The sequence below is a fragment of the Equus asinus genome, chromosome 5, assembly GCF_041296235.1.
Source record: "Equus asinus isolate D_3611 breed Donkey chromosome 5, EquAss-T2T_v2, whole genome shotgun sequence".
NCBI lineage: Eukaryota > Metazoa > Chordata > Mammalia > Perissodactyla > Equidae > Equus > Equus asinus.
In genome coordinates, this window is record NC_091794.1 from 111786447 (window position 1) to 111800606 (window position 14160).

General features: G+C 62.5%; 1 protein-coding gene across 22 annotated transcripts in view; it reads left to right on the forward strand.

Moving 5' to 3' along the window:
- MEGF6 (multiple EGF like domains 6) overlaps positions 1-14160 on the forward strand; it is a 101160-nt gene that overhangs the window by 58774 nt on the left and 28226 nt on the right. For 20 of the 22 annotated variants that reach the window (XR_011503677.1, XM_070511286.1, XM_070511269.1 and 17 more), the window contains exon 5: positions 10655-10777. Coding sequence is in view for 21 of the 22 variants with exons in the window: in XM_070511286.1 (XP_070367387.1) it covers positions 10655-10777 (123 nt within the window). In the remaining variant the exon portion in view is untranslated. Of the gene's footprint in view, positions 1-4841; positions 5142-10654; positions 10778-14160 lie in introns of those variants that run through there. The other 2 variants (XM_070511284.1, XM_070511287.1) reach the window with 1 other exon arrangement.

The window sequence follows — 14160 nt, forward strand, 5'->3', positions numbered from 1 at the left end:
GCCTGGGTGAGGAGCGAGAGGGTGATGGGTTTACCACGAGGCTGGCGCTCGGCTCCTGAAATAAACTGCAGCCGCGGCCGCCCTGGTGGAGGGGGCAAGGGACGATCTGGGGGCAGTTCTACTCCGTCTGCATGGAGGGGGAGGACTGTGTGTGACCCCAGACTGTAAACTGACCTCCTGCTCTAGGCTGGGCTCTGGACATCAAGGGTGCAAACAGCCAGGCCGGGTGTTTGTCACCTGGGGGACCAGAGGTGGCCAAGGAGGGCTTTTGGGCTGAGAGTCCTTGAGCACCCTAAGGCAGATTGAAAGGAAGCCAGAGAGGTGCGTGGCCTTCTGGCACCTCCCTTGCCCCTGGGGGGGCCTCTTAGGGGCTGGCTGATCACTGGCCTGTCTGTTGACAGTCCTCGTCCCTCTGAAGCTCCCGGGTGGCACCCACACCCCACACTGCTCCCCCTGGCCTTCAACATCCTCCAACTCGGCCTCTGCCCTCCCAGCCCTGAAATCAGTCACGTGACCCGCCCAACTTCAGCGGGAAGGGGAGGGGAGTTAGCGGAGGTGCTGGCGAGGCCTGGAGTCTTGCGCCTCCTGCCAGTTGCTCCACACTCACGCGGCCTCGATCTGGGTCCACCTGTCCACCTGTGAGCGGGCACGGCCTGGCCCCAGCCCCTGCGCAGTGCCCGGCACAGGGGACACCGTGGGTATCTGTCGGTGGTGGGCTGCTGCCGCCCCACCCTGGGCCAGCCGTGCCGTGGACCTTCACCTCCAGGCCAGGCGTCTTGGGATCATGGGCAGTGACTTCTCCGAGGGCCACTCCTCTCTCTCACACCTCCACCTGCCTGCAGCGGGTTCAGTTCCTCCTGAGACTTTGGGCCCTGGGAACGCCCTGTCCCCCGGCCAGATGGGAAGGACCAGGGTCCAGATCGTGGGTTCCGCCCTCAGAAGCTGCACCAGGTCCCATTGGAGGGCCTCCTCAGCTCGTGCCTTGACCCCTAGGAACCTGGAGGGGCGGTGTCAGGCAGCCCCCACGCCCGCAGCTGTCTCCTGCTCCCAGGCCCAGCCAGACTTCACCTGGCACCTGCTCTGCATTCAGAGGCCGTGGTGGCCTGCGGGGCGCCTGCCTCGGTGGGTTAGCAGCGTGTGATCAGGTCCTGGACCTTGAGGCAGAGCAAGGTGGGGCCTTGAGAGGCCTCAGCGAGGACTTCAAGGAGGAGGTGTTTGTGAGCACCGAGGAACAGACACCCCACGTTGGGGGTGGATTTTGCAGCTTGGCCGTGTTCTGGTTCCTGCTGGCCCCCAGCAACGTGGCAGGTCTGCCCTAAGGCCCTGGTGTCAGGGGCCTGTGGTGGGACGGATCTAGCACTAAGGGGGAGCCATGGCATTCAGGGGGCAGCATTGGGCCCTTGCCCCAGCCCGGGTCCTGGCAGAGGAGCCCGGCGTCCGCCCAGCTTGGAGAGGAAAGCTGGAGCCGGCCTCGCGGGTGGGGGGCGGCTCCTTCTGCTGACACACAGACATTCCGCTGGGCAGAGCCGCCCAGCCGCCTTTCTGCATTGGGAAAGCATTTCCCAAACAGCTTCCAGACCCCACAGCCACAGGCCTAGATGCGCTCGGCGGCACTGGGCAGGGGGGTGGGGAGGGCAGTGGCGTGGCTGTGAGCACTGTCTGGGCTGCCGGTGGCATTCTGCACTTGGCAGGCTGCGGGCCCCCATGGCCGTGCCCCAGTCCCCATGCCCGGCCTGGTGAGGATGGAGGCCCAGAGCCGTTGGCACCCCCAGTCCTTCAGGGAGGTGCTGCCAGAGCTCATCCATACCATGAGTTGTCCCGGGCTCTGAGGACCTGAATGTAACCTTCAGTTGGGTGGGGAGACATCACTGCACCCAGAACCATGTCCTGTTCAGAGAGGGCAGACAGGCCATTGTTGAACGAAAAGAATGAATGCATGAGTGCGTGAGTGAAGGACTGGGTAAGCAGAGAAGAGGGCTGGGCCGGGCACCGGCGAGCACAGAGGTGGCCACGGCTGGCTCTGGGGTGAGCCGGCTGGGGAGGTTTTGCAGAGAAGGTGACCTCTGAGTTGGCACTTGACAGATACATAGGAGCTCACTGTCCATCAGGCAGGAGGAAGGACAGGCATCTTGGCTGCTATGGAAGCTGGGACTCCGGGACAGCCAGGCCACCCAGACAGGATGGTAGGAGCCAGCATCTAAAGCCAGAGCTGCCTAGAAACGCGTTGCCCAGGGTCCAGCTCAGAATCTGAGGGCCCTGTGTGGCCCGGCCCGAGGGAGCCCCGGCACTGGGTTCTGGCTCACAGTCCAGGGATGCCCGTGGTGAGGGGCAGTGGGTGAGCAGGAGAAACCCCATTTGCCCCTGCACGGGCACCCCTCCTCCTCCTGGGCCTCTGCCTCCAACTCACTCAGGACTTTCTGGGTGCCCACTCAGAGGGAGCCACCAGGCACCCACTGGGGCCCCTTATCTCGAGGAGCCTGGACGAGGTGGCCCGATGAAGACAGGATTTGGGTCAGAGTCAGACGTGGCCCCCCTTGACTGCCCCCCTCTGTCCTGTGTGACCTTGGGGGACATTGGACTGGGATGTCAGGAGGCCTCTTGTAGCTCTTGAAGGTGTCCAGGGCAAGAAAGACGGTGTTTGCTTTGCCCAAACTTGTCACAAAGCATTCGGAAAGCCTCTTGCTTCAGGAAACTCCAGTTGCTTTTTTATTGACTGCCTTCCTGCTCCCTGGACCCCCTGGGCATGGAAGCGGGGGACACTCCTGGCTCCATTTGTCCTTCCCAAGTCACATGTGTCCCATAGCTTAAGGCCCATGGGCCCCTGAGCTGCCCTAATCTGGCCCACTGTACAGATGAGGAAACTGAGGCCCTGCAGGGTCTTGGGGCTTCTGCCATGCAGCCCTTCTGTGCGTCAGGACCGACATCTGCTGCCTCCAGGCTGTGCTCTGCTCTTCCCCAGCCCTGCCCCATGCCGGTCGCTGGGGACAGGGGCCCGAAGCAGCCCACCCCCACCCCGGGAAGGTCGTGGGAGTGAATCAGCCCTGATCAGCTGGGATGTGACTTGGAGTCCAGGTGGATACAAAAAGGTAGTGGCGGCTTTGAGGTGAGATGAGAGGGCCAGAGGACTGGTCCCCAGCCAGCTTGTGGGTGGGGAGGTGCTGGACCTGGGGAGGGAGCAGTGAGGGTCCGTGGGTTATGGCTATTGTGGGATAGGGACAGTCCTCAGGTCCCATGACTCTTCTCAGGCTGACCTGGCTGGCTTCCAGGATGGCTTCAGGACCATGGCTGCATCCGCCACGGAGCAGGGAGATGGACAGGTCCCAGGATACTGGCCCTCCGGACTTTGCTCTGGATGCTGCCATGGGTCTCACTACTCAGCCTGGAAGTGTCTGCCTGAGCAAAGGGCCTCTGTGGTCAGGGGGTTGAGCATGCAGACCTGGCCACCGACGTTTATGGACTCTTACTGACTCTCAGTGAAGCACTTTCCCCATCATCTCATAATCCCCATATGAGGCAGGTCTGTGATTATCATCCCTTGTTACAGATATGAGCACAGAGAGGTTCGTGGCTCACCTGGGGCCACACAGCATTGCCCCTTACTAGCAGAGCTGGGGGCTTGGCATGGGGAAGACCAGTGCTGTCTAATAGAAATAGAATGTGAGCCACACATGAGGGCCAAATGTGTAGTCTTAAGATTTCTCGAAGCCATATAAAAAGATAAAAAGAAATCGATGAAGTCAACTTTAATAATATATTTTATTTAACAGAATGTATCCAACTATGATCATTTCCACATGTAGTCAATATAAAAAGGGTTCAGGCAGTGGTTCGCCTCTTACCCAGGCCCAGAAGGCGGTGCGTGCTTTCCTCCTAGCGCACGTCTGGATTTAGGACGCGCTGCACTTCAGGTGCTCAGTGGCCACGGGACCCGTCCCTGCCGGGGGCCTCGCTGAGGGGCTCCAGGGCTCTGCCCTCCCCTCCCACCCCTGACCCTGGGCAGGACAGGGCGGGAGCCCTTTCCAGGGTGGGCGAGACTTGGAGGCCAGGGGTGGCCTGCTTCAGACACAGCTGGGGACTGAGGCTGTGCCTCTGAGCAAAGCAGGGCCCAGGGGTCTGGGGTTGGAGGCACGTCCATGGCTTCGGCAGCCTGACCCCTGGGGCTCACTGCTCCTGCTAGCGAGTCCTCCCTTCGCTCTGGCCCTCTCCCACCTGCTGTAGGGTGCCGGGATCCCCTTGCCCAGGCTCCATCCAGGTACCAGCCCTGGTCCAGTGGAGGGCATGATAGTGCTGGTGCCGGACACTGGGCTGGGGGGCTACAGGCAGCTGCTCCCCTTCCAGGATTTCCACGTTGGTGGGTTGGCCTCAAAGTACCTCTGGCTCCCCACACTCCCCAATCTTGGCAGAGCTCAACCCCATCAAGCTGCCCCCACGAAGGCCCCTGGTGTTGCCAGGGTGGCCTCCTTTGCCACTTTGGTGTGTTTTCCGTGTTGGCGCTGGGAACACACGTTTGTGCATGTGTGCCTATGTGTATGTATGTGCCTGTGCATGTCTGCAGGGTTCTGTGTGTGTCTTGTCTGCATGTTTGCACACGGGTGGGTCTGTGTTTGTGCATGTGTGTCTGCGTGGGGGTGCCTGTGTTTGTGCGTGGGTCTGGGTCTGTGTCTGTGTCCCGGTACGTGAGCGCGCGCTGGAATGCGCGGGGCGGGTCGGCGGGCGCCCGCGGGGACCAGCTCAGCCCCGTGGGGGTGGAGCCGGGGGCGGGGTTGGGGCGGCCCCTCGGGCTCCGAGGACTTGGCCTTTACCTGCGGGGGGCGGAGGGAAAGCTGAGAACATAAAGGCGAGGGGCGGGGCGTGCCGGGCCGCAGCGGCTCCCGGCGGCGCCGAGCGGAGGCGAGCAGGGCGGCGGGTGTGCGCGCCCGCCCGGAGCCGGGAGTGGGAGCCCGAGCCCGCCCGGCCGCTGGGCCGACCCGCCATGGAGGCGTCCCGGGGCCGCGGCGGGCTGGCCGCTCTCTGGTGCCTCGGGTTCCTGGGGGGCCTGGCGGGCGTCGCGGGCACACACTACCGCTACCTCTGGAGGGGCTGCTACCCGTGCCACCTGGGTCAGGCCGGCTACCCCGTGAGCGCTGGCGACCGGAGGCCAGGTGGGCGCCGGCTGGGCTCTGCGCGGGCGGGCGGGACGGGAGCCTGCTCCACTGTGCGCTCCCTTTGTTTCTTCTTTTTAAAGTTTGTGCCCATTGCGTCCTGACGGGTCATAGCGCGGAGGCTGGAGGGAGCGGGCGTGGCAGTGTCCGGCAGGCGGCCGCTGCCTCTGAGGCAGGGCTCATGTGCTCTGAGTCATCGCATATTCCCGTCCCCTCTCGGGCCTGGCTGCGGGGGCTGCTGACGGCAGATTGGTTTCTTGACCCAAGGGAAGAGAAACATCCCCTTGCATTTGCTGCTGGGCACAGGGGGTGCCCTGCCTCACAGCACTGGCGGCTGTGTGGGTCAAGCAAGAAGGCAAGCTCCAGAGAGGCCCCTGCACCCCTTGAGTGTGGCAGGCACCATCCTTTCTGCCTACTACCTGCCCCCAGTCCATGGGAGCATGGTCAGCCTAGTGGGCTTCAGGGTTAGCTGGGAGGACCCCAGCAGCCTATGGAAAGTGGATACATCGCTGTCCTGGGTCCATCCTGCCCCTCCCTGCGATTCAGATCTGGTACCCAGTCTGGGCCAGACTCCTTGCAGGAAGCTCCTTTAAGCATCCTTGAGATCCGAGGAGCCTAGAGCGGGGCATCCTCAGGAGCGTGAGATGGGGCCTGGTGTGCAGCTCCCAGCGAGTCATCACCTGGATCACCTGGCAGCGGCTCCCCTCCAGACCCTCCCAGGCCCCTGAATGTGGCACCGTGCAGGGCACCTGGTCTCCTTGGAGACATTGGTCCTTCTCAGCTGTCCTCTGGGCCAGTCTCTGCCACACTTCATGCCCCGAGGGCCCACAAAGCACTAGCTGCAGGCCCTTGACTATGGCAGAGTCTCCTGCTTCCCCTGACTTTGTTACTCGGCCAGCTGGGGCCCAAGCTTGGTCCCCACTGGGTAGGCAGCCCTCCCACTTGGTGGCTCAGCCAAGGCTGGGCCAGCACTGTCACTCCCCCACTGGTGGCACCAAGTGCTGTGAGACTGTGCAGCGTCCAGAGGCCTGGGCTGGGCAGGGCTGGGTTTTGGGGAGCGGGAGCCCCCGCCCTGCTCTGGGGCCTGCTGGGGCTTTCAGAGGGGAGAGACGGGCCTGTGGATAATGGGGTGCACTGTCCGGGGATGAGGACCCTGTGGCATATTTGGGGGGAAAGCAGGACTCTGAACTTCCTGATCACCTGAGTGGAGCTTTCCGGCAGAATACCAGAGGGCTCAGGTTTTCACATAAGTATGAGGGAGCTTCAGAAGGGGCTTATTTTGGGTGGTTTCCGAAAGGGTAGCTGATTCGACCCTGGCTGTGCGCTCCTGGGCCAGGAGCTGGTATGGCTGGCTGACAGTTGGTGGAGACCCCACGGGTTCCCAATAGGGTTGTGGTGGGCTCCCCGAACCACCACCTTTGCCCCCCTCAGCAGACACCACAGGTCCAGCCAGGCTCCCAGGGGAACTGGCTTGGTGTTGGCACAGTGATGTGTCACCATATGCCAGTGTACGAGGCAGTTCCCATCCCCAGGCTGCCCAAGTCCCTCGTCACGCATCTCAGCTGATGGCAGCCACAGGACCATGGGGACCTCCCTGCAGAACCCTGACCGGGCTGGTCATTAAAATAGGTGCAGCCCACAGGGTTCTGGGCCACAGGGCTTTCTGACGGTTCCTCCCTGTGCAGGGGGGCACTGCACCAGAGCTGTGGAGGCTGGACCTTGGGCTGGAGAGGGCTGAGTGGGTTTGCCCTGGGCTGAGTGCTGACCCTGAAAGGGGCAGGTGGCCTCCCGGCTCCCTTTCAGCCTGGGGGTGCCCACACCACCGTGGGGCCCAGGCCCTCTCTGTGGTGTCTGGGAGAGCGATGTTTTCTGCTGTAGTTTCAGAGTCTAGCGGCCGATGCTCAGTTGGGGACCCACCATTCAGGCTGTCTCAGGGCGCTGGTCCTCCCACAGGGATCACTGCCTATTGGCAGTGCAGCATGAGGACAGGCCTGCCTGACGGACCCAGGGAGTGCAGCCAGCCCCCCAAAGGGCACAGCTGACCTCACTGTGGGAGTCAGGAGGCCAGTCTGGCCAGAGTGAGCGTTTGGGAACCTGGGTTTCTGAGCCTCTGTGACCCGTGACTCTGGAAAGGACTTCAGAGACAACAGTGATGTGCTCTGTGTTCAGTTCCTGTGGCTGCTGTAACAAAGACCCCAACCTTAGTGGCTTACAACAGCGCCTTACAGTTCTGGAGGTCAGAAGGCTGAAATGGGCCAACAGCCAGGTGTGGGCAGGGCTGGTTCCTTCTGGAGGCTCTGGAGGGAGAGCCCACTTCTTGCTTTTCCAGCTTTGAGGCGGCCAGCATCCTTGGCTTGTGGTCCTTTCCTCCATCTTCAAAGCCAGCAGCACCGCACCTTCAAATCTCTTTTTCTCTGAGCTTCCTGCTTCCCTCTGATAAGGCCCAGTGATGACACTGGGACCACCTGTTTCTCCAGGATAATCTCCCTTCTCAAGGTCCTTAATCCTACGTGGAAAGTCCCTTTTGCTGCGTAAGCTTCCAGGGAGTAGGATGTGGACCTCTTTGAGGGGCCATTATTCAGATGACCACACTCTCTTTAAAGACCAGTGAGCCTGTGGCTACTCAGGTCATGGCCGCTACCAGGGCCTGGGTCACAGGGCCAGCAGCTGCGGGGGGGTTGAAGCCGGCTGAGAACAGCTCTGTTCTGCCACCACGTGGCCTGCCTTGGGAGCCGGCCGGCAAGGTTTAGGTAACTCGATCTTGCCTTGTTTTGAGTGTAAGTCATTTCTAATAAAGGGGCCTTAAGTCTCAGAGCTGGAGGGGACCCCGGCAGGAGGTCGTCTGGCCACATGTCCCGCCTCCAAGCAGCCTTCCGCTGCCCAGAGAGGCGAAGGCGGAGGCCTCAGATCCTTCAGCCTTGAACCGCCCCCATGTGTTCCCATATCCAGACCTGCTAACAACCAACAGCGGGCGCTGGAAGCTGTGGCTGAGCCTCATCGCCTGCCCCCTGCCTGTGCCGCTGGTCAGGGACCCAGTCTCGCCGCCTCCTGACCGCCAGGCAGTGCAGCTACGGGTGGGAAGGGCTTGGGGCTGGGGTCAGCATGCCGGCCCCTCCCGAGAGGGCCTGTTTTAGGTGGGATCGGGACTTCTGAGAGAGGCCAGGTCCAAGGTGGGCGGCTGAGTGTAAGTGTTCCCATCACTGGGCAAGAAGGTGGTGAGAGCACAGGTCACGTGTGTGGTGGTGCCAGGGGCAGGAGCTGGCTGTCAGGGCCAGTCCAGTGGGAGGGTCCTGCTGACCAATGGCCGTGCCCTGCTCCGGCGTCCCATTCCTGCTTCTTCCCAGACTGTTTGGTGTCCTTGTGGCCCTCAGGGCTGCGGGGCTGGCCCGAGGGGCAGACGCTCTCCTGGGCTCCCCCACGTCCTGGACATCATGCTCAGGTTCACCTGGGTCCTGCTTGAGGATGCGGCCCCCCAGCCAGGTGTCCTAGGGGCTCAGGAGCATCCTGCCCTCTGGAGTCCAGAGCCCCTGAGTCAGCGCCTCCTTGAGCCGAGTGTCTGGAGAGAGCCCTGGGCAAACGCTGAGTCGCCAGCTGAGAGCTGGTTTCCGGAAGCCAGTGTCCCCTTGGGCTGCTGGCTTAGTGCCTGCCTCTGGGGCCCTGTTGGAGGCACATCGGTGAGCTGGAACGACAGCCCCTCTGTCCTCCTCTCCCTGCTTTGTCTGCCAGCCAGGCAAGGCCACTCTAGACTCACTGAGGCCTGGTGGGTCTGCCCTCCTCCTCAGACAGCACCCATGTGCCACCTCTTCCCCCAAGGCCTTACGATGCAGCTCCCTATGCCGGGGCTGTGCTCCATGCATCACATCTTGACCTATCAGGGACCCTTAGGGGGATCTCAGAGCCAGGGGTCTCTTCTCTGAGCCCCCTTAGGTGGGTGCTGCCCGCCTGCCCTGCCCTGCCCTTCCCAGCTGGTGTGGGTCTGCCCCCAGCCCCCAGCTGATCTCCCATAGGAAGGCCCTGAGCCCTGAGCCCTCCCCCCTGCACCCTGGTGCGCTCTGCCCCCTGCCTTCTTGGGGCTCTGTTGGGGGTTGTTAACCCTTTGCCTTCAAGCTTCTCCCCGATTACCATCCTGGCTTCGTTCTGAGGCAGCCCACAGGTCCCCATGGTGCAAGTGAGGAGATGCTCTTGGTCTTGTCTGTCCCTCTTCTCTGAGGCAGCCTCAGGGCTTGGGAGGGACCCAGCGGTCTCCCCAGAGTGGACGTGGCTTCTGCAAGGATCAGATGGCCCTGGAGGTCCAGCCAGAGACCCTGGCCTCCTGGGGTTAGTTTGGTGTCATTTCTGGAATGCCAGGCGCATTCTCAGAGTGTGGACTGGTGGCAAGATCTCTATGTGTGGGAGGTAGAGCCTGGCGGGCAGGCTCGTGGGACAGCCAGGAGGAGCCTCACCTGGTGCCGCCTTGTCACCCTTCAAAAGTGTGCTCAGGGCTGGAGTTTTAGGACAGGAGACTTGGAGGGGGGCGTTTTCATGGGGACACTGGTGGGAACTGGAGAGTGGAGTCGTGGTGGATGGTGTGGCCCTGCCGGATTGCTGAGCCGAATTAGAAACATCAGCTCTGTGCGGCCCCTGTGTCGTCCCCCAATAGCTGCGTTTCCCACACAGCCGAGGACTTGCCCCTTGAAATCATGTTTTCTCCCAGGGGAGCCATGTGGAGTGGAATCTTCCACTGTCACTTTGAGCCGAACACAGCCCTCCCCTGTGGGGCACGGTCCTCGGTTAGGGCCTGTTGTCCAGGCCACGGTGCCCGAGTGCCCCAGGCTCTCTGCTGGTAGACATTCATGAGCGAAGAGCATCTGTCCATCTGTCTCCCCTCTTCTCTGGTCCGGGAAGCTGGCCACCGGGTTGGCGAGACCGGTGTCTGAAGGTGTGGCCTGGCCTGAGGAACACGTGCCTGTGCCTGGCGCTCTAGGGCCACTCTGTCTCTGTGTCTCTTGGGCAGTCAGGTCCCTCCTGGCGTTATCCTTGCACACAGATGTCTGAGGCAGCCTCTGCCTCCTGCCTTCCTCCCGGTCTGTTTTGTCCACCTCAGTCACTGCCCAGGTTGGTGGAAGTGGGCCTGGAGGGAGGGATGAGAGATGAGGCAGCCGGAACCTTCTTGATATCTCTGCGTCCCTGCAGCAGGAGGTGACCCTCCTGAGGGTCAGCCCCCTGGGCCTCCAGCCCTGGGGAGGTTTTTCCAGCCCCTGCACCTCCCAGCTCAGCTCCTGGGGAAGCTCCCTGGCCTTTAGTCACTTTCCTGTGGCCTGAGCCGTGGTGCCAGGGGGAGGAGCACGTGTCCTGCGCAGGTGCGGGTCATCCCGTGGTCTCGGGTGTGGAGTGTCCTCCTGGGCCCTGGCATCTGGGCTGAGGGCAATGTCCTCAGTGAGGGGGCTGAGCTGGGGGTCTTGGGGCCACCACAGAGTAGGTGGTGTTAACACAGGGTACTGGCTGTTAATCCTCGGCCCTGTGTCCCTGCCTAGATGTGGATGAGTGCCAAGTACACAACGGTGGCTGCCAGCACAGGTGTGTGAACACGCCAGGCTCCTACCTCTGCGAGTGCAGGCCTGGCTTCCGGCTCCACGCAGACGGCAGGACCTGCCTGGGTAAGTGCCCCTGCAGCCTCGGGAGTGGCCGCCCCTCCTCCGACCTCGGCCTGGTCCCTGCACTCCTGGGCTGAGAGGCCTGCTGCAGCCTACCGGCTCAGCGACAGCTGCTGTTGTCGCAGCTCCATCCTGCTGAGTGTGGTGTGCATGGAGCCCGATGGCTGGCCTGCCTTGGGCCTTGCTAGCTTCACTCTGATGGGGGAGGCTCAGGCAGGTGAAAGAAGGTGTCCTGAGCCATGCCGGAGCTGGCCCCTGTGATTCTGGGCCCCTGTGACCTTGAGCACCCTCTGCAGCCACACCTGAATCCTGCTGGGGTGCTAAGACCATCTCCCCGGCGGGGGAGGGGGGCCTCTCATGACTTGGGGAGGAGCCCCTGGGCCGCCATCCTATTGAGGGTCCTCTGCAGCAAAAGCCGCGGTGGTGGGTCAGCAGGGACCCGGGCCTGGTTGTGCTGTCCCCAACCTCAGGGGAGTCTCAGATGCTCACTGGATGGTGGGGGATGCTGGCCAGAAGGCCTGGCTTGGGGCAGGGACAGTGTGAGACCACCCTTGGCCTGCAGAGCTGGGCTTCCTGGACCCAAATCCCCCCACCCCAGCTTCGAGGGACTAGGGGATTGGGCTGTGGCAGGCAGGGATAACAGAGAAGGGGTAACTGAGAAGTGGGATGCCAACGCTTGGTTCCTCTGCAGGGTCTTTTTGCTGTGAGAAATGGGCTCAGTGGAGGCGCTGTGGCCACAGACTCCTGCCCCTGCCTGCTGGGGAGAGTTATGGGGAGAGAAGGGGAGAGCACCAGGTGGCCACTGAAGCCAAGGGTGGAGGGGCTAGAGGCCAGGGCTTTGGTGTTGGGCAGTCAGTGTCCACGCCTCACCCTCCCTTGCCCCTCTCCTGGCTGGCTCTGGACACAGGTGCCTGAGGCACAAGACTGACCCCTCCCTGATGGCCACTGTGTCTGGGAGGCTGTGTAGAAGTGGTTCTCCTTCTGCCCTGGGGATCCAGAGCGGCCGGGCGGGCTCTGAGCGCCTTCTTCCTGCATGCCTTGCTGCCATGTGGCAGGGCGGCCTGCCAGCCCTGGGGGGGCCCTCCCTGCACACACTCGCACATGTCCCGGCCGCCGCTCGGGAGGAGGCAACTGGCCTGTGAAGTTTCTCTGGGTCCGAAAGTGGAAACAGATGCAGGAATGTTGTGATGTGCTTCAGACAAATACGACGCGGGTGTAGCCCCCAGCTGCTGCCTCCTGGGGCGGGAGAGGAGCTCCTGGAGCCCATAGCCATGGACTATGGCCTTGGGGTTCTCTGGTCCCCCAGGCGTCCCAGGTGTCCTTCCCACACCTCTCCTCTGGGGCAGGTTCTCTTTGGAGAAGGGTGTCCCTCGGGGCCGGTCTGGGGGGCCAGGTGGGGACTTGTGAGTGCCCAGTGCTCCCTTCTTGCAGTTGACGCCCCTGGGAGGGGCCTGGGACACCCCCTCCCCATCTCCCTAGTCTCGCCCATCTGTGCTGCTGGTGGCCTTCACTGAGAGGCCAGAAAGGAGGAGGGCTGGGTGGGGACGGGTGAACAGCATGTGAAGGGGAGGGGGCCCTTCAGAGTTTTGGAGGGACTGGTAGTGGCCTTGAGCTGCTGGCTTCGGGAAGCCCGGGAGGGATGCCCCTCAGCCTTGCCCCTGGCCCTGGCCCTGCCCAGCCCACAGTGGACCTGACGTGCTGGCCTGGGGTGGGTCAGGGTGGCCGGGCATCTCAGATCCTGGAAGACAGACTTCCAACTCGGGGCTGGTGGAGGGTACTGCCCGGCCCCTACAGGCTGCTGGACTCTCCTGGGGCTCTGAGGGGGTGGGGCTGAACTTCCCGCCACTGGGAGGTGTGGGGCCTTCCCTGCTTCTCTGGGACTCCCAGCGTGCAGGGTGTGGGAGGAGCCAGTGCATTGTCCAGGGTCACAGTGGCACCTTCTGAGTCCAGACTGCCCTGGGCCTCAGCAGATGTTATAGGAAGAATCAGTCTGGGAGCCATGCGCTCTGTACCTTCCCCTCGCCCACACAGGCCAGGGGGGCGGGCTGCACAGCTGGGGCACAGCCACTCTGGACCCTCCCCGGGGCCTGCTGGGGTCCCCTTGTGGGAGGGGTGCTTGAGCTCTCCTGGAGCTTTGCAGGCAGGCAGGGAGCAGGCCCAGGCACCTCCTTGCCCCTGGCCGCCTGGTGTGAGGATGATAAACATGCTGGAGGTTGGGTGTGGAGAAAGTGCCCGCAGGGATGTGACAGCCTTCCAGGGTACAGGGCAGGATTGCCCTGTGTGCTGGACCTTTCAGGGTGGTGCCACATCATGGGGCCCTAAGGGATCTGGAAAGTCCTCAAAGGAGGCAGGCTTGAGGGGGTGCTTTAAAACACACAAAGGAGGCCTTGAAGCAGTCATCAAATTAGCTTCTGAGGCAGGGAGAGGACAGGAAAAACACAGCCTTTTTTCATCCCTCCCTTGCAAAAGAAATTAGAGAAATAAAACAGGAAAGGTTTCAATTATTAAAAGTGAGAATATGCAAGAAGGATTTTGCCATTGGCCCCAAGGCCCCTGAGCACCTAGTGTCCCACCCTGGCCACCCCCTGGCCAGCCTGGCCCCAGGAGAGGCAGAAGCAGCCAGGCATCCTGGGGTGCCCTAGGGCCCTCCTGGGTGTGTCCCCCAGGCTCTGGGGTGGCCCAGGGCTGGTGCACCCTGCTTCTCACCCTAGGGGCACAGAGCCGACTCCGTCTGTCCCCTACTTGTGGAAAATGGGGCCTGCAGAGCAGTGGCTGGTGGCATGTGTAGGAACGTCATTCTTGCTTTTCTTCAGCACCTTGCAGAGCACCAGTGTGTGAACCTGCAGAGGAGACCAGCTCCTGGGTCTGCAACATGGCGCTGGGGAGCCCTCCTCCTCTGGGCGACTGGGCACTCTGAGCCAGTGGCACCTGCCCAGTAGTCCCTTTTGGACCCTGCCCTTGGACATGGCTGCTTCCCCATGTTCCCCAGGGTGAGCAACACACCCGGGGCCAGTCTGAGGAACCGGGATGTCACTGGGTCAAGCAGCATGGGGTCCTTCCAGGCCAATGCCCTGCACTGGCCTCTTGGAAGAGTGGGGCTCTCCATCCTCCTCCCCTCGCCTTAGGCCTGTCGGGCCTTTTGGACAGATGCGGTGGGGAAGACTCTGCTGTCAGCATGCATGCCCCTGGTGGCCTGGCTGCCTCTCCCATGTCCCCTGTCCCTGGAGTCAGATGGGCCTGACTGTGTCCACAGCATGAGGAGGGTCTCCCCAGCCACTCCTTCCCTTAGGGCTCTGCCATGGTGTGATGTGTGGCCTCAGGACAGACACTCCCCTCAGGCCTGGGTCTCCCCGTGGGGGCTGCACAGGGCCCTCAAGCCCGCTATT